This window comes from Rattus norvegicus, chromosome 8 (genome assembly GCF_036323735.1).
Source record: "Rattus norvegicus strain BN/NHsdMcwi chromosome 8, GRCr8, whole genome shotgun sequence".
Lineage (NCBI taxonomy): Eukaryota > Metazoa > Chordata > Mammalia > Rodentia > Muridae > Rattus > Rattus norvegicus.
The window spans coordinates 15,092,929-15,113,488 of NC_086026.1; the positions used below are offsets into that span (position 1 = coordinate 15,092,929).

Below are 20,560 nucleotides of genomic sequence, written 5' to 3' on the forward strand. Positions count from 1 at the left end.
ATGTGGATAACCAGAAACACAAAACAAAGGACCACTTTGTACAGACTCAACTGATAATAAACAATATGTTTTTCCAACATATGTATGCATGTATGCATGTATGTTTCTATATGTATATATTAATTCCATGTGCATGTTAGTGTTTGTGTGGTTGATACTGTTACTATAGCTCAGACTGGCCTGGAACCCATAGGAGTCCTCTTGCCTCACCCTCCTCAGTATTGGAATAATAGGTGTGAACAATCTGAGCAATTATATCTATCATCAAAAGTAATATTAATCTATAGTATGCCTGACTTTGTGGTATATTATTTATTAAAACATATTAATGAACATGTTAACAAGTGGTTGTTGAGTTACACCTTTACAATTACAAAGAAAAATATGTATTTACTCAGAAAGCATGTCATTGATAACAAGTTTCTTCTTACACATGAAAGTGTGTATGTTATGGACATATAACTTTGTTGACATCCTTGCCTGCACAAGTTCAACTTCCTGTACTGCTGTGATGAGCTTGCTTTATGTGTTCTATCAAATACTCACTGTCATTAATGTCACTCAGAAAGAGAGGAGGATGTCATAGACTATCTATTTATTCATTCATCTAATTTATCTATTTATTCATCTAATTAATTTGAGCCTTTCCTAATGTGTTTAGTCCCGTGAGAATAACCAGCTCATCTTACTCCAGGTAGTTAAGGATGGAAACAAGAAATAAGTAGGTATAATGGATTTTTGAAAAATCACTTTGTTAAATCTCAGACTATATTCATATCTATCTATTAATTGCCTATCAATCTATCATCTATTGTCTACCAATCCTTTATCTACTTATCATCCATTTATATTTATCTACTATCTATCTATTTATCATGTCTGTCCATCCATCATCTATCTATCATTGGCCATCTATCTATCTTTATCTAATCAATATCATCATCATCTTGACTCACCTCTCTCTTTGTTTAGCCCATCATGTGTATTACTCAGTTCTTGTGTTTGAAATTTCTGCTTCTGCTCAATTGCCTTTTTAATGTCTGCACAGACTGTACATTCAATGCTCTGTTCAACCTTTGTCTCCTTAGATTTCCCTGACCACCGTGTCTGGGCAAAGCCATTGTGTTCTGTGTTTATCACACTACGTACTATCCATTCAGGGCTGAAATTACAAACAGAAACTATCCATTCGAGAGTAATTTGCTAGTGCTTGCTTCCCTCTTTGGAGTTTACACACAGAACTTTGGTACAGGAATTACACATGTGATATTTTTGATGTTATATTGCCAAAGCTTAGGATACTACTTAACACAGCACATTATTATGTACATTTATAATAAACAAGTGATTAATATTCCATAACAAAAACATTTTAGAGTAGCTTTTGACAATATTTGAACATCACTTTTGACCAATCTGTATATGAAAAAGAAAATATACTTTACAAAACTCCTCTCTCATCTATTGTGTTCTCATCCTTGTTTAATGATGTTAACTAGGTACCAATGATGTATTTCTAGTCAATAAGGGACAGGCTATTGGTGTGTTTCAAATGTTGATGAGCAGTGAAGTTCCTGGAATCTATGTAGTACAACATACATTTTTCCGAGTTTTCTTTAAACCATGGAATTTGTAGGTTTTAATTAGAACTTGAAAACTTACATTTTGTATATAAGGCCTATGAAATTTCTATATACATTGTATATAGAAATGTACACATATATATCTATATCTATCTATCTGTCTGTCTGTCTGTCTCTCTCTCTCTCTCTCTCTCTCTCTCTCTCTCTCTCTGTGTGTGTGTGTGTGTGTGTGTGTGTATCTTTATTCAAGAAAAAAATGATTTAAAGATAGACAAGAAACCAGAAGCTCCTATCCAGGAATTAACCTTTTCATTTGAAAACTTTGGGAAGCTGGAAAATTTCTGAACCTTGCTATTTATTCGCTTCTTTATATTTCATAAAACAGTGGAAATTTTGGTCTTATCATGAATGTTATATTAGATAACCTTAAAAAACTACTTTGAAATTGATAGATACTAGCAACGGGTAGACTTTTTACTTCTTGGTAATTAAGGCACTATTAACCTCATAATGTATTTTGCTAATGAAAATAACCCAAATATTTGTTGTCTAAAAATTTTCTCCATATTGAAAAATTCTCTCCAGGAAGGAGGACTCTTGGAAGTAACAGATCTGCTGATTCCAAAGTAAAACCTATGAACTAATTGGTATGCCAAATAGGACTTTGGTTGATTGGTTACTCTGATCAGTCTGTCCTTGATTTTCTATATTTGGATGAATTAATGTTTGTGTTGTGTGCTTACAAAAATCTCACAAGTAGCAGAATGTGAGAAATCACATTAAAACTTCTTTGAAAATCCCATAAAAACGTTTCTTGTAGTGTCAGCAGCAGATTTTATAGTATCTTCTAAGAGATTTAGAGTTTTAAAATGGATCCCCACCATCAGCATCATACTTACTCTTCTAACTGAATAGTTCTTTCATGCCTACCACAGGTAGAAGGCTCTGCACTAGATTAATCTCCATTTCTCTTATCTTTCTCAGTAAACTTGACACTGATAAAATCTTTCACAAATGAAACACCCAGCCTCAGAAAGTTGTAACACCTAAGCTCTTGGCCTCCCAGAAGTCTGTGGTGTGATCCAGATTCTTATCTCCTAGCTTCAACCCTATAATATCCTTCACTGTATAGCATGCTCCACGTGATTCTGCATTGAAAGAGTGTGTATACCTTAAAAGACTAAAAGATGTTGTGATGGGGCCGGGAGGAGACAGAGGGTGGTCAATGGAGAGTGGGTTTAGAGATGAAGAGGCCTCTACAGTTGATTCCCTGATTGTTACTCAACTGGTGCCACTATGGTATAGGGAAGGAGAGCTTTCCCTCTCTTCCTGTTACATAAGATGTCCTGGTTCACATCAGGCTTGTCAACCTCAGCTCCCACTTGGACTAAGAGACTCAGAAAGCCATAGATAAGTCAACTTATAGACAACTAATGATACTAACTAATATTGGTGATGTATTTCTAGTCAATAAGGGAGAGGCTATTGTTGTGTTTCAAACATTGATGAGCAGTGAAGTTTCTGGAATCTATGTAGTACAACATACAGTTTTCTGGGCTTTCTTTAAACCATGGACTTTGCAGGTTTGTAATTTGAGCTTATATTTTGTAGATAAGGACGTTCAGGAGTAAAGACATTGTCTTAAACTGACCTACTTAGAATTGGACATAGACCTTTATATAACCTGGTTGGGAATTATGGCCAGTTTCTTCTTTATGTTTGCAAAAAAGGATTTAGTCTCTGTCATTCATGGAAGCCAGTTGATGTTATTAAGATCACATGAGGGTGAACAAAATAGATGGCAGTGTAGAGCGGTGAAAACAATTTTGGTCCTTATAAGAAAAGCTGAGACTCTAGATCTGTCAATTAAAAACCTGTTTTAGCCTTATGTCCTCAGAACCAATAGATTTCATATCTTTTAAGCCAATTGGAAGTAGATTTTCTATTGCTTGCCACAGAGTACCATTTCCTATAGAGAATAGCTAAGAGCTCTCCTTATTTATAATGGACAAACTCTAGAATTATTCTCTATCTTTGCTAAGACTAGTTACATTAATATAAACAACCTGAAAAGGCAGTCTCTGAAAATACCTAATTACAGCAAATAAACATTTTGGAATTGAGAAATGACAAACCAACTGGGAAACTTGACAGAACAGCTGGCCAACTAGAAGCAAACAGCCATTTAGACAAATGCAAAATGCAATGAAGCCATTAAAATTGTTTAAAAATATATCACTTTTGGATAGAGACTTTGGAATCCCTAAATAGACAGTACTATAATCAATGTAGTTCTGTGACCACAAATTTCAACAAAGTATTGAACATGTATTTTTACAACAAAGATAAAACAAAATGGTGTCACAAACTCTGAGCTCAATCTGGTTCTTGTTAATGTACTCATTATAAAACAGACTCTGAGAATTTGGGATGAATTACTATATAAAGGCAAAAATAAGAGGCCACCCTTGACACTTTTGAAAGATGAACGCTGAGTAGACATCTTAGCATGAAGTTCTTGGACAGGCCCTCTCTTCTTCCAGCAATAATGCTGTGAATAAGCCTGTCATCAGTGAGTAAAGAAGAGAACACAGATTTGTAAAGAGATGTACATGTAGATTGAGGGGAGAACTTGACTTCTGGGGCAGTATGTTTTCACTTAATTACTTTGGTAACAGAGAGAAGTAAAGGCTCCTAGACTGGAAGTGGTTAGACACTGTAAAACTTACTAAGAAAGTAAGAACCAGAGGTATCCATTCCAAAATTTCATCATTTGAGACTCTGGGAAAATAATTGTGGAATCAAAAAGGAATTTGGGAGAGGATAGAAAAGTTTTATTCCACTTTTCATTTTGTGAAATTTAATACTAATTCTCTGTTAATGTTGAAGGAGAAGCAGGACAAAACCAAAGTTTGAGCCAGCAGAGACTTGAGAATGTTGTGGACAGCCATTGTGAATACCGTGACCTGGACCAATCTGCAGGAGTAACAATCTGACCATCACTGAGAGCCAATTCTGATCAACAAGTGAACAACGCTTTAGGGGTCCCACAAGTCCATGTGCTTCTTCCTGACTAATGCTTACTTGTGGTGGGGTTGAGCAACTGACTTGAGACAGGTCAATGAAGTCAGGATTTTCATATAGGGATTAAGTTTGTCATAGATGGGGTCTATTCACATAATAAAACTCAAAGGAAAACTCAGTCAGTATGTGAAAGTATCCAGTGCAGTATATTAAATAAATTGTCGGAAATATCATGTGTGTGGTATGAGGTCAATGTATGGCAAGCCTGTTCCAGCATAGATCTCTGTACCCAAAAACAGGGCAGGACAATAAGATGCTGGCTTCTAGCTATATGTGACATCAGTGGCTAATTTAGGAACTATTCCCTTGGATATGCAGTCTCAGAGGTTATGTAGCCTTTCCTTTTACTTCCTTGTTAAATTTGTTACTTGCATTTGGTTTTAAATATTAGATCATCATTTTTTGACAGATTAGTGATAAAAAATGGAGAGGTATAAAGAGGTGGAAGGGAACCCCCCCAAAAAAGGAAACAAAAAACAAACAGAGAACAAAACAACAAGAAAAATTCCCAAGAGTTTCACAAACATGGGAGCATCAGGCTTCAAGCTGAATTTGTGAAGGCCTTTTGCCTTTCTGTGTCTCTGCTTTAGTGACAGGTTCTAGAACATGGTGACATGTTTAAAGTTTGTGAAAATTAGTTGTTCAACTGTTATGTCATATTCTATCCATTCTCATTCATATGGACCTTAAAAATTAATTTTAATTGATGTGAACTTTATACTCATTCATTTGGACCTTGAGTAATTTGTCAGTAATTTCAGGAAAACATTCATTGTGTTCTGGACTCCAGGGATAAGATAGGAAAATAAAGTGGTTCCTGTTTTTCCTGATTTGCTTTTTGGGCAAGAAAAGAAAACCAATAAACGGATGAGTGAAATAGATTCAGATAGCAATAAATGCAATCAGGAAAGTACAATCATATGAAAATCATATTAGGGAGAAGTAGATGACATAATCTTGGAAGCTTAACAGTAAATGATGAGTCAGCCAGCTATGCTAATTCTGTTAGCAAAGGCTTTCAGCTGATAACACCTATGGGTAGATTTTTGAAGTAATAATGAGTATAGTGTGCTGGAGAAGCAGAAGGCTGTGTGGTTGGAGGAGTACAAAGAAGGAGGGGAGGAGAGATGATGACATTAGGAACATCATCAGGCACCCAAAGCAGAAGGATGCGAAGGACATAGGAAGGCTTTCACACTTTCTTTTGAGTGCAACTTAGGTGCAAGATCCCGTATGAGAAAAGTCAAAGGAAAGAAACTTTGAAAATCTTTGACAGAAGCCCTCGGAGGATATAGTAAACCATCGTGGGACGGGGATCAACAAATTTTACTAAAACACATGGAATTTTTTCTTGCAGTAGACTTTAATATCATATATTAATCTTGATGCTTAACGAATGGCGCAACAAGTGTACTTGTTGATTTGTTGTCCATGGCTGTGACTGGCCCCAAGGAACTGTCACGAACAGCTCTCCTGCAATTATTTTAGGAAACGGCAAGCTCTCTACTTGTAAGGGAAAACAAAGGTGACATGACTGTCCCCAGCACTAGTGTTTCCAAGTGGAACTGAATACATCTTAAGTTTAACTTTGATGAGACTATGCTATGAGTCGGGTCGGGTAAAGCCATGTGATTGACCCATATCCGTGAACTGTAACCCAAAGTGAGTCACGTCATCTATGGACAGGCGTTTCATCTCCTTTCACGATGCCCCATAGCATTCCTTAAAATATTCAGTTCTGAAGCTGTTTTGCTTCTTTTCTAGAATATACAAGCAATTCCTGTCAACTATCACAAACTTCAAGTGAAAGTGAAATTAATCAACCATTTCAGGCCATGGAGTATGTATAAATATTTAATGAAGTGGTACATAAATTCAATTCATACACAACTTTACATATGCTAACATAAAAGTAACAAGTCCATCCATCGAAGGTGAAGGTGATCTTTCTGAAATGGAAAATAGACATTTCAGGGTCTATTGTATACACTGTCAAGAATAATTAAAAATATTGAACTAGATTATTTAAAATTTCAAGCAACCCAGATGCTCTCTGAAAATTCATTCATTAAGCCAGCATCACATAAATTTTGAGAACAGATGAGTTAAAAAATCCTGTAGGAAAATACCATATGAGGTGCTAAAATATGCAGGGAACCATGTTCCCACACAGCTTTCTATAAATCTAGTGCTACTGAGCTGTCACTGCTCATTATGATTCTGCAATACGGATTCAGATAAAAAATAATATATAGCTATATGGTCTCTTAACTTTGTCCAATCTCACTGTTCGTTTATGAATAATTTATGTATACCTCTGTGATTTATTTTATACAAACATTCCATAAGGAGAATTTGGAATTTTTATTTCAAATTACAAAGTCAGGTAACATGTGTATAATGCAGTATCTTTACTATTACTGCAATTTTTGACAATATTAGAGATTAAAACATAGGGAGATTTCTTTAGTGTGTTTTGTATGGGAAGATAGGCATGATGGCTCATGGCTATAATCCTAGCATTTAGGACATAAGGCTGTATGATTGGGAGGTCAAATTTATCCTCTCTCCCATAACAAGTTAGAGGTTAGTTCGATACTTAAAATGCTGTCTCAAAACCAAAACAAAATAATGGTGAGTGTGTGTGTGTGTGTGTGTGTGTGTGTGTGTGTGTGTGTTCAATATGTTTAGATATGTTTGTTGCAATGTTTCTGATTTTTTCTGGAAATCAAAATGTTCAGAAAGATATATGCCCCAAACTATGGACATGTTTCACAGAATTGATCAAAAGTTGACAAAAATGTACTTAAAACTATCAATTTCATATCTTTAATTTCATCAACCCTTTAAGGAGGCTAACCTCATGCTCTCCTCCTCAGGCAATGACTGAGCTAGGGTAGAAAGGCACTATCTTTGTGGCTCTCCAGTGGTATAGCGTGTGAAGATTTTGTTATACAACTGTAGGATGAGGGTTGGGGATTTAGCTCAGCGGTAGAGCGCTTGCCTAGCAAGCGCAAGGCCCTGTGTTCAGTCAGCTCTGAAAAAAAAAAAACAAAAAGAAAAAAAACAAAAAACAACTGTAGGATGAAATGCTGTGCAATTTCTTTTCAGGGCGCAGCACAAATTGAAAGATGACTGCTGTCATTCATGATGGCAAACCTGGCAACATTTTGATGCTACCATCTAACTCTTGTGTGGGGATGGCAATGGTAGGGTAGTGCAGAAGCACTTAGAGCAGTACTGTAGTTGGCTAATTTGTAGCAGATGTTCCCTGTAATGGATGGATTGCACAGAGCCTGTAATGTAGACTGCTTTGTTCAAGGAGATATGATGGATGCTACTTATTAGCTTGCCTTAGCATTCTGTGAGCTGAGGTTTTAAGACAAATATCCAAGCTTTGATTTACTGATTTGTACAGATTAGGTGATAAAATGTTTTTGCAAGAGTGATTAGATATTTTGAATGAAGACTGTTTAAATAAGTCTTATTTCTTGAGTTGGCAAAAAAGAAATAATTATAGGAAGCAATAACCTACTGAACAAAACATGTAATTAAGCCAGTCCTGTTCCCTGCCACAGTCTCCTGTGAATAATGAATACGGAACCAAATCAGAACACTGGCAGGTAAGCCAGATGACGCGTGGGTAGAGATAAGTAACTTAGGTGATTTCCAAAAACCTCTCCACCAATGTTTTCTACTTTTGACCTAAACTGTTTTAAAATTTAAGACATAATTTTAGGCGAATCAAAAATCATTCATACTTGATATTTTCAATTTTCAAAGCCTATTTTATATGATTATCTACTTCACAATATCTCTAAAACCATTTTAGTGCTCTTGGCAGTATTTCGAAGGGTTTCTCCCTTTCTGTTTGTTTTGCTTCTCAGGACAGGATTTCAAAAAGAAGTTGGGCTGGCTCTTATTTCCAAATATTCCTGCTTCAGCCTCCATACGCTGGGTTTATGCAGTGTGTCATCATTGTTGCCCGCTAAGCTGGAGGCATAGTCATGTATGTCCACTTAAACATCCATGGAATCAGTACTAATAGTTAACAAACATTGAGTAGTATGGTTTAAGTCAATCTTATCCTATATGTGGAAATGAAGGCTCCAACTACAACTCTTAAGTTGTTGCCTGGTCTTATCTAATTCTACCTGAAATATAATTTGTACATTTAGTTTTTCCTTACTCGATTATATCTTCATTTAAAAAAATAGATTACTTCTATGTATGTATGTTTGTACGTATGTATGTATGCTAATTGCATGTATGCTCGCAAGTGTCATGTGCACTTGTGTGTGTGTGTGTGAGTGTATGTGTGTGTGTATGTGTGTGTGTGTGTGTGTGGTGTGTATGTATGTGTGTGTGTGTGTGTGTGTGTGTGTGTGTGTGCGCACGCGCGCGAGAGCGTGCTTGTAGAGGTGAGATGCAGTTTCCACATCTCTGGGAGTTGGAATTACTGGCTATCATAAGCTCTATGAAGTGAAAGAGCAGCTGAAACTCTGCAGTCTGGAGCCATCTCTCCTGCCAGTCCTCGATAGGCTTTTGTAATTTGACCTTGAAGTGCTTTAGTGAGCACAGAAGGGAGTCAAAATGCTCTGACCACGTTCAGTCTGCACTGGCACATCATGATTGAGCTTGCAGAACAAAGCTGTTGATATCCCTGTTCATTTCAGTCAGTGTGTGATGGGCTAGGATCATTCATTGTTCTCCTATACACTGTAAAGCTCAATGGTTCTCCTTAAAGTTGAAGATGACTTTAAGAATTTCTGCTTTCTGTAAGGTTGAGAAATCACTGAGAAATGTACCACCATCTGAAATTTCATCTTATTTTTATTATCCCCCATTCCTTTTTAAAATGTGTGTGTGTATGTGGGGCTATTAGGGGTTAAAAGGTGACTTAGAGTCTGTTCTCTTCCTCCATGATTTGGATTTAGAGGACGGTACTCAGGTCAACAGGCTTGAGTGGCACCCACTGGCAGTCACCCTCCATTTTCATTTCTCATTACTCATCCTCACTTTTTTTAAGTGCAGACTTCAGTTCCAAAGAGGTAACGATTTCCTTATAGTAAGACTGGCCAGCTTGTGTCAGGATGAGACAATTTTTTTGTTCTGGTCATTTGCTAATGTGATACTGTGTCAGCCAGGTCTAAGGGCTGTTGTCATGGGAATTTTTCAACAATTGGGAAAATTCAAGATCAGGCTGTTGAGATCCAAGAAATGCTTCAAGCTACGCTCTGAGCTAAGCCTAGGTTTGAAGCAGCCATGACTTCTTCCTTTGTCAAGTGTACAAACACAGTAGTCTTTTTCTCCAAAGTAGTTTTCTGCCAACACACTCTCAGACTAAGTTTTCTGTACTTTATCTTTGTGCTTTTCTCTTGACTCAAGGACAGGTTTCTTATTAATTAATTAATTAATTAATTAATTTACTAGAATGAACTATTTTTTGAAGGTGGGTGCTTATTTCCTCCATTACTTTTCGTTTTTAGACAGCAGAGCCAAGTCCTAAGTATAAAGCTGAAACTCTCTCTACTTAGCCAATAACAGGGTAGAGACTATGAGCTCATGACCGGCAACCTTCAAGTAATTTAGCAAGCTAGAGTCTCCTAGTCCACACTAAGGAATAATGTCTACTTGGATACATATTTAAAAATAAAAAAGAATGAAAGAAATAGTTGAAATTACTCTTATCAAGGATAAGTATGACATTTTTGGGCATTTACAGATATCATCTGGCGTTTTATTTTTTTCCTTCACTGCCATATCCTCTGCCTTGCTCTAACTCATTAGAGAGCTAATTGTCTTTGTAATTCCGAATTAAAGATTACTTTGTGAGACAGAGTCATCACCTCTGCCAGGTGTTTGGGAAGGCAGAATCCAATCAGCAGTTAAGTTTTCTTCCCCTCACTTCAGTTCCTTGCTCTGTTAGGTCTACCCGGCTTTTGTACTGTTCAGTGAAGATTCTGTCAGACACAAGACAATGCTTCCCCAAAGCAAGCTAATTAAGAATCCAGTCCTGGAGCACATGAGCTAAACTAAGCAAGACTTTTGAATAGAGACCGTGGTGAACTTACCAACGTTCCTTTCTTTTCTTGGAGTTGTGACCTGCCCCTGGGTTGGCATCCAGAGCTTCTCCTTCTGGTTTGTGTATTTGCTGAGCACATTTGGTTCTCAACACTGGACAGTAGAGCTCTCGTACACTTACAAGCATGTACACTCTGGGCTTCAAACATTCCCACTCAGTACACAAAGAACTTGCTCAAGCAACCTCAATGACAGTCACAGGAATCTTACTGAGAAAAACAGAAGATGTTAAGTGGAAGGGGCAGCTGGGTCAAGCCATGCCTCTACAGTTATATGAAACTGAACCGAGAAGAAAGAAGATGGCCTTTGGAAACAGTTCATTCAGATGATTAGAGTGACAAAAGGTCCTCTGGATGCTTTGCTTAAGGGTGTGTTGGTCAAGATGTTTGCTTTTCTTCTTTTGGTACCAGGAACCAGAAGAAGGCCAGAAAGAAATAGCCAATGGTTGAAAGAACTTAGGGATTGCAATGGATGGCAGATCCTTTCGGAACCATATAAGGGTTCTTGTCTTACTTAAGAGATGTAATTGTAAACATGTTTAGAGAGAAGAGGAAAACCTATTTAGTGGAGCTTAACATTCCTGGAGACATCATCTGGAAGGGACTCCTTTATGACATCCATCACATCTGCTAAGAAGCTGTGGAAGAGATGCTAAGAAAGCACTCACTAGAATCTGATATTTTAGTTGGTTGGCCAGATATGGGGCCAGAAGGCCAAATTTGTCAGTATGGTTAGTAGCTATTCATGCCAAGGCCTAAAACAAAAGATGGGGACCAATCATGTCTCCTGGGCAGGCGCTTAAAGGGCAGCTTCTTTAGAAGATTCAAGAATGTACCATCTTATCCTGGAAGACAGATGGAATTGGAAATATGCTGTGTTTGTAAGTGAATATCAGGCTATTTCTATCTTCTTTCTTGACCTAGCAAATGACTACACATCTTTCCAATTTTCATTAACATAACACCCTGATGAAATTCATCCATCATGGGTAAAGCTTGTCTCTCTAGTCTCTCTCCCATCTCTTTTTCCATACCTTTTTCTTCTTCCTTGTTTCCATTAATTTTCCTTTCCTACTTTTCTAAATATCAACATTTATAAAACTACACTGTGTGGGGACTGGGCTGGTAGATACTGTTGTGAAGGATGTGGAAGCAGTGTGTCTGTTGACCGTAGAGGACAGAATAGTGGTTTTGAGGCCACACTCTGTATAATCTTCTGATTGCTCTGGTCCAATTAGGGTAGCAGCCAACATGTTTCTAAGTCACTTTGTGCATTAGTTTTCTTATCTGTGTTTTGGACTGCAAACTCGTATTTCATAGTTTTTGGTAGAAAAAAGTAAATGGGGAAAGTCATATAATTCACCTGGACTCATTAATCCAATGACTGACATACAGGAAGAAGTTACTAACTGTGAACTGGCTGTTTTATTATTGTTATAAATTGAGCTCAGGGAATATGCCTGTGTCAGGATTTAACATGTCACAAAAACATAAAGAGCATGATCCTTGTTAGGTAGTTCTCAGGATGGCACATAACATACTATATGCGCTATAATATTTTGTATGTGCTTAACCATATGTGTGCTTGTACATATGTGTGCATATATGTACAGACAAGAGGTGTAGGTTAGGTGTCTTCTGCAGTTGTTCTTACCTTTATTGTTTCTGGGACAAGGTCTCTCATTGAACCTGGAGCTTCTCAATTTGGCTAGGATGGTTGGCTGCCAAGGTCTGGGACCTACCTTTCTCTAGTCTACTCAGTTCTGGGGTTATCATTGTACATCAGCACACCTAATTGTAATGTGGGTGCTGGACATCTAGATACTGTCCACATGCTTGTGTAAAAAGCCCTTTGCCCACTGAGCCATCTCTTTAGGCTCCATCTTATAAACATTTGATAAATAACTATTAAATTAATGAGTAGAGAGGGACTGGAGCTTAAATTAAACAATTGGCTGAGCCCTTTTAGTAAGACATTTGTGGGGATGGGACCAAGTCTGTGTGACTAACACCTCTAGTCTTTCTATATACTTCCAATCACTTCTTCTTGTGTGGCTCTCTGCCTGCCATAATACCATATGTATGTCCGTCTTTAGTCCTCTAAGCTCGCCATTTCTGAGAACATCAAAGCCTTCCAGACTACCATGTCCCAGGGTACAGATCATTCCTTATTTCAGATGGTAGTGTGGATGGGGTTAGCAGTTCCAAGTCTGTGTGTTTTGGGAGTTTGTGTTTGTACATGTCTGCACATACATGTGGAGTCTGTATGTCAACCATCCCTGTCATTTCTTATGTTCTCTTCACCTTATTTGTTTGACATATCCATTGACCTGAAACTTACTGATTCAACTATGCTGGCTAGCCACTAAGCCCCGGGGCTCCACCTTTCTCTGCGGTATCCAGAAGACAAGGATAACACATGTGCTTTATTAATGTAATATGCTTTGTAATGTAAGTTCTGGGACTCGAGCCCAGATTCCCATGCCCGTACAGATTTAACTAAACTCCCTCTATAGCCCAGTGCTCCCTGTCTGTCTGGTCCTTCATACTGTCACCCAGTCTCTCCCTCTCCAAGTCTGTTCTACCTTTGTCAGACATTGGCAACTTTCACTTTCACATTTGCTTCCCCTCTGCCATGTTTCAGTCAGAGGATCACAGTGCCATGTAGATTCAGTCTCTGTGAGTGTCTAGGTTTATATCTCCCTTCACGTTTTCCAGTTTTTAGTATCATTGCTTGTTCTTACTGGTATTGTGGCTGTAGTGTGCTGTGGCTCTGTGAACAAAACATTGGCATCACTCACCGAACTGAGTGTGAATCTACTCCTTCAGACACTGCTGCTTCTCTGTACATCAATGACTTGACCACAAATGCTGTGTTCTTTGTCATGGGTCAAGAAAGGTCCTCCCCATCATTGCCTTGGCATAGCAGACACACCATCAATCAGGGATGAAATCAGTCTTGAAAATATAACTTCTTATACTAAGTGTTCATCTTCACATGTTTGAATGTGCTAACGATATATTTGTATAGGATGTATGTGTAGGAAAGATGGGACCACAAAGCAGAATGGAATGGGATTCTCATACATTTTTGCTTGAGAATATCAAATGATGTGAAACACCATGCTTAGGGTATTCTTCAAGTGAGACAGAGAAGTCACAATTTGTGTTTCAGAACAGCAACGCATTCCTATCAAGCAGCCTGAGGAGGTCTGTGTGCCGATGGACATTGGCAGCAGGCACTCCATATTCGTTGAGTGAACAATGTGTGTGAGGTTCAGATAAATCGGTTGGACATCTTTGTGCACTGACATGGCACTCCATTTGTTCGGGGTTAATTTCTGAGGTGTATGTCCATTTATGTCATCTTACTACACTCATTTCTGCTCTGCTCAACTATGACTCCATAAGCCACACCAAAAGTGGTGCAGAGAGACCAAATACATACTTGACAAAACAAATGTTACTTTTGTGGTCTAAGGATTCTGCTGATCAGCAAACAATTCTATAAAAAGGGTAAGAGGAAACTCCTTCCTAAAGAAAGTCTAGTCTGAAACAAAGATACTGATACCAAATTAAAATCAATGTGGGTATCAAGAGTGGTTCTGTGAGGAGTGTAGAACACATTAAATCTGATTTAATTCTAAATCATTCGACCATATATTAGGTTATTTCCACCTGAAGTAACAGTGAGGAAATTTTCCATGAGAAAAATGTAGAAATTTTTCATTAACTATTGATACTCTAATGCTGACACTAAATATCAGGGCTCGGAGTAAATGTGGACAGTGTTTAATCAAAGGTTATTGAAGTATTTTCCATTCAAGAATCTTTAGGTTACTTCAACTTTCTTAAAAAACACAAATAAATAACATTTTAAATCTAATTGAAATGTTCTCTCTTGGAAGTTGGCTGGAATCAAATTGTCTAGTTTAGTACTATCATCTATCTTATGATAAAAAAATGTGTTTTCTTAAATTACAGTCGAACTATTAAGCTAGTGAGACCGCTCTGCAGGTAACAGTATTTGCCAACAAGCCTCGTGATCTGAGTTTTAAGCCCTGTGTCCTACATGATGAGAGGAGAGAAATGATACCTTCATGTTGCCCTCTGACTTAACCATGGGCATTAACACACACACACACACACACACACACACACACACGCACACACACACACACAAACACACCACAGAGAGCAATAAGAGAATTTAAAGAATAAAAGAATTTAAAGATATAAGATAGAAATATCAATAATGATCACTTCAAACTCTTTCAAACTATGTGGGTCATGGAATAAAATGCTGATTGTCCTGGTGTAAAAAGCTGCTTTGGAGGTTCTGTATTTCTAATTTCATAAAATAATTTTTAAATACTCTCCTAACCCTATCCCTTGGCTTAAGAGAGTGATATACAGTTTAGTAGTTGCATGTTGGCCTCACAAGTGTGTAACCCATACCCTGCCCAGAGCCTTGAGCCTGAAGAAGCCTTGTGCCTAGGGTGCTGTCTTTCTGTCATTATTCTGGAGTTCTAAATAATCTTAACTGCCTTTTGTATTTTTCTCTTGTACTTGGTCCCTCAAATTGTGCATTTGGACCACTGCTATGCTTATAACCGCTCTTCCTAGGCCCTCCTATTTCTCTTGCAAGACCAAAAGTTACCATTTGCATTCTAAGTGCTGAGCATACCTTAGCTATCACTGGCTGGAGGAGTGGACCAGGGAACACATGCATGGCAAGTCCTAACCAAGTGCCCATTGGCATAGCTCATAGACTGTTGAGTGCTGTTGGCACTGTTTGGATGGCAATAATTTAGTGGGGGAAAGTGGTGGGCACAAAATTGGTAAGTAGGGAAAGATTAGACTACTGAAGCTTGAAAGCTGGAAAGAGTACTTGACACTGAGTTGATAAGAGAGGTGGAGGGAATTGAATTGAATATGAGTTTAATCCTCATAGGAAGAAGTAATGCAGTGGGGCTTGAGCACATGCCTGAAAACTGTATATGTATCCAAACAAGTTATAGCTCCAGGGGTTCGTCCTCCTCAGATTCAGTTAAATAAATACGTGCTAGCTGTCTTTGTAAGATGTCACAGAGACCTCAGGGATGGCTGTGTATTAGAAGGGCTCAGCAAGTGGCTGCTGCTTTGATTATAAATATTATTTTTTACTATTCTCATAATTTCTTTAAAACTATTTCGAACAGGTTTTATGTAGCTAAGACTGGACTTGAGCTTCCTCTGTGGCTGAGACTAACCTTGGGCTCCTGATTCTCCCACTCTACTTTCAAAGGGCTGAGATTACAGACACACACTGTCCGGCTTCACTTTGACTGTCTTGACTTACTGTTTCTCATTAAGAAAATGCTGAAAAGAAATACAGAAGTTGAAGGAAAAGTGATTTTCCTAATTGTTTCCTCTACCTCTGAATAGAATAAAAGGTACATGGACTTAGGTTCCCAGTCAAATTGTCAAATTAAGCATCACACTTTCCTACTGTTCTAGTCACTGTGAGAAATATATGTAACATTGATTTGTGAAATTCTCTGGAGTTGTATTTGCTGCAATAGATTGCTTCTCATATGCCTTTAGAGAATCAGTGCTTTCAAAATGTTTGTCTTCTTCCATAAGTTCTGTCCCAAAAGCCTATCACTCTTTTCCTAGAAAATATCATCTTTCTACCCATATTTCATGTATTCAGACACCCTGGCATGACCTTGCTTTGTCTATTGCTTTTATAGCATACATCACAAAAGAGTAAAGAAAATGCTGTCTGCGTGTCTGGACATAGATTCAGGTTCTGATTCTATTTCTACTCCAGTACAATAATTTATTTCACAATTGCTGTTCTTTCTGTGTTGTTGTCCCGCAGATCACACACGTGGTGCCACCATAATGCTGGTTCAATGAAATCTAAATTAATAAGAACAGATGATTGATTTGCTGCCACATATAATTACTTATAGAATATTGAAGTTGTAGATAACGATAATGATGGGAAGGAAATGGGAAATAGCATTAAGAGTTACAACCAAAATTATAAGCAAAGATAAGTTTTGGAGGAAAAGATAGCACTTAAGACACAATGTGAGAGGGGGCAGAGAACTGGATTCTGGAGCATTCCGATTCTAAACAAGGAGTAGTGTGGGGGATGAAGCTGACACCCACCTGGATCCAACTTAGTGTCCTGTCACAGGATTCATTAGGATACACAAAGGAAAGTTATATACCTCAAGGCAACAAAGAGGAGCATTCAATAAGCTGAGGGAGTAGAGACTGTTGGCTTAAGTCAACCCAGAGCATAATTTTAATAACAAGTACTTTCTGTTTATGTGGGCTTCAAGTGTGATCAACACTGGAAACATGAGCTGCATAGTGGATGGTCTTCTGGCCAGGGGTGGTCTTTACTGTTCCATATACATTTTGTTAATTTATAAAACAATAGCTTTGCTACTTGAGTTATAACAGCCTTTAGAAAACTCACGCAGAGCTATAGAGCCCTCAGCTCTGGTCTTACTGCCTGGAAGGGAAGACTGCTTCTCCTTTGGAGTAAATGGAGAGATTGGGACAGGAGACATGTAGAGTAAAGTTACTCTCAGAAGTCAACACTAAAACTAATAACATGCCAGCATGCAAATTTTCCCAGATGACAAAAAATGGCAAATTTTTACCATAAAAATGATCATAATAGATGAAACACAGTCCTCAGTTTAGTATAAAAATCTGAGACTAGCTGGGAGGGAGAAGCAAATTATTTCCCTTGTTTTAGAAATCTAATGTGAGTACATAATCAGAAATTAGTGACTGGATTGAACTCACTTCAAGGGAAATCTTAAGCTCATGGATACATAAATATTCAGACAGTAGCAACCTGTTTGAAATTGCTATTGGGTGCAATTCCAAAATTAATGCATTTAATCATATCCTAGGCATAAAGCCAAAGGCTAAAAGAGCAGAACATGAAAATATTGGCCTTGAATTATATTCTGAACCCTGTTGAGCTTAATTTTACTTACAAAGCAGGATATGTAGTTTGCCACTTAAATTTGCCCCTTAGAGTCCTAGGAAAAAAACCTGGTTTCTGTTCTCATCATCTAAATTGTTGAATTCATTTGGAAAAGTCTAATTTCAGGAGGATCATTTTAAATTATTAGCTAAGTGCACACAGTAAATACACATCAGTAAGGCAGACAACAGCAAGAGAGGAAAGCAGTTTTCTACCAATTTGACTGCGAGGTACACTGTGCAATTCCAGGAAACGTGTAGATTCAGGAGGCACAAAGAAACTTTGAGCTATAGGGAGTGAGGTGTACTTAAAAAGGAACACTTTAAAAATGTTCATTTTACTATAAGGTGTTATAGCATACATTTCTGATACAAAAACTGGAGAACAGAAGAAGCAGCCTTGTACGTACAAAGCAGCACACATGGTGAGACTAAGCTTCTCCTCACATACACAGTTCTGACAGAGCAAGTTCCTGAAAACGATGGTGGGTTCCACCATACATTGCCAACATCACTGACAGAAAGAACTAAGAGGAGGTCACTCACCATTCGCCTCTGTATTTACTGTGTGAAATTCTTATAAATATTGGATCTTAATGAAAAAACCACTTCAAATGGTGAAAATCAGTTATTTTAAAATATGATCTCTTGTTATGGACTATAAAAGTGTTAATTGTTAACACAAGTTCTCCGCAAGCTTGGGGAAGAGGGAAGGAAGGTACCAGGTAGGGTTCTGACAATTATTCTTTCTTGGGTTAGTAACATGGCTTGTGGCTTTGTACAGGTTAGGAATTTTGGAAACTGTCTCTGGATATACTGCACTTAATAACAGCTATGCGAAAAGAAAGAATGAAAGTTTGGGTGGAATGAAGAGTAGGGAAAAAAGGAAGAGAAAAGAAGGAGAAGGAAAAATACACGGTAGAGCACATATTTCTTGTCTCGAGGAATACCACTCTAATGGCAATGCATGCTGCACACATTCCCTTAATTGAAATAAGAGAGGCTTCACAGGCTTGCAGAATTCTTTTTGATGGCAGTGGTGGTTCCTGATTAGAAAACACTTAGTTGTCAGTTTTGCACAGTCTGTGTGTTGACATTTTCAGGCTTCAAGGTGCGGGGAAATCTCTGTTCTTTAACAATTGTATACTCTCTTGGATAGGCAAAGTTGGTGGGGAAAAACCATAATGTTTGAGGCTTCTGCTGGCTTTGCATTTGAAAGCTATATCTGTGTGTATGTAAACACACACACACATATACATATATGTATCTTTCAAATACACATACACATGCATGCGCACACACACGCGCGCACACACAAACACACACACACACACACACACACACACACACAGAGTGACCTTGTCTCTGCCACCCAACCACTCAAGTGTCTCAGCAGCTATGCTTTTACGTTTGGGATTAATTTGGTTTCCTACTTAGCAGCCACTCATTACTGCAAGTGCTTCCAAATAGCTTTTGTCTGTTTCTAGAGGGAGGTTTCCTGCATCATCATCTCAAAGGCAAGAAAAGGTTAAGCAAAAATGACAGAGATTGTGAAAGTGAGCCACCCAGTTCTGAAGTGCCCCATCCGTCCATGCATTGCAGGCCCTTCATAGGATAATTTATGGTGATCATGTCTGTAGTCTGGCTATTAGCATACTCACCCCTAACAAGAAGTTCTGCCTCATCTGACACACTGTCTGCTGTGGTCTGTACCCTGCAGCCATATCTCCCAGCATGCATCAGAAGGATGTTCCTGATCATTAAATCTGCAGAGGATGCTTGCTGAAAGAGGGACGAAGCGCCAGTTTAAAATGTTGCAAACCTGCCTAGTTCAAGGTGGTTTAAGGGGGACTTTGCATATTCAAAGGGCCCAATTTTGGCCTCACAGTTTATACAACAGTGCAGAAATCAAACATACCCTGTTCTAAGGAATATACAAAGTTATATTCTTCTACAATCACGCAAAAAAGACTTTTGACATTGAATATTGCATAAAATGATTTAGCAGAACAGTTATGAGATATTTAAATACATACCAGTAACTCACAGCTTTAAAAGTATAGAAAAATCAGGAAAATTTACTGCTTTGCTATTGAAAGACAGACTTGTATTTTGTGACAGGAACACTGTGTTGAAAGACGTAGCAACTAGTGGGAAATCAGTTATGAGGAGAGAGCTGTTGAAAGGTGATCTCATGAGGATTTGTTGAATATTCCCTTTAGTAAGTACACTGTGGGGCACAGAATGTGATGGCACTTAGGAGAGAGATGCTGGTCCCCAGGCCATGTGTCTTTTTGTAACAAAGATATATTCCTCCCATAACCACCATCATCAGGGTGCAGGGTCAGCCAGAACCTGTGTTAATGTAGCCATAAAACATGAAGGATGTTCAAAACACTTGACTGCATTGGGAGCGGAATGATTAAAGCCTAGTTAATAACTGCAGTTAGGTGATCAATAAGTGCCAGGGAGAGACACTTTTGATGTATTGCTTGAGGTGATCAGTGAGGACCCTATACCTGATTGACTGGTACAAACCTTTCTTTACTTAGCACTGTCTTTGCGTTACTATGTAAAAATTGGTATCTTTCTGTGATCATGTGAAAACCTAGTATTGATTATAACTCATGTCTTTTTACACCCCCCACACTTTTAGCTTGTTTTTTTGAGACGCGATATTATCATGTATGGGCTAGCCTGGAACTCATTATGTAGCCCAGGATGACTTTGAACTTGCAGTGATCCTGATTTTTCTTCCTCAGCTTACTGAGTTATGGGATTATAGGCATGTCCTAGCACATCCACAGATTC

The 20,560-nt window shown here is 38.1% G+C and overlaps 1 protein-coding gene across 5 annotated transcripts in view; it reads right to left on the reverse strand.

The window, feature by feature from the left end:
• Positions 1 to 20,560, reverse strand: part of Cntn5 (contactin 5) — a 1,231,995-nt gene that overhangs the window by 75,505 nt on the left and 1,135,930 nt on the right. For 4 of the 5 annotated variants that reach the window (XM_017595409.2, XM_017595411.3, XM_017595408.3 and 1 more), the window contains 1 exon segment: positions 19,411 to 19,531. The exons of the other annotated variant lie outside the window; for it this stretch is intronic. In XM_017595409.2, the coding sequence (XP_017450898.1) occupies positions 19,411 to 19,531 (121 nt within the window). 5 annotated transcript variants of the gene reach the window in all.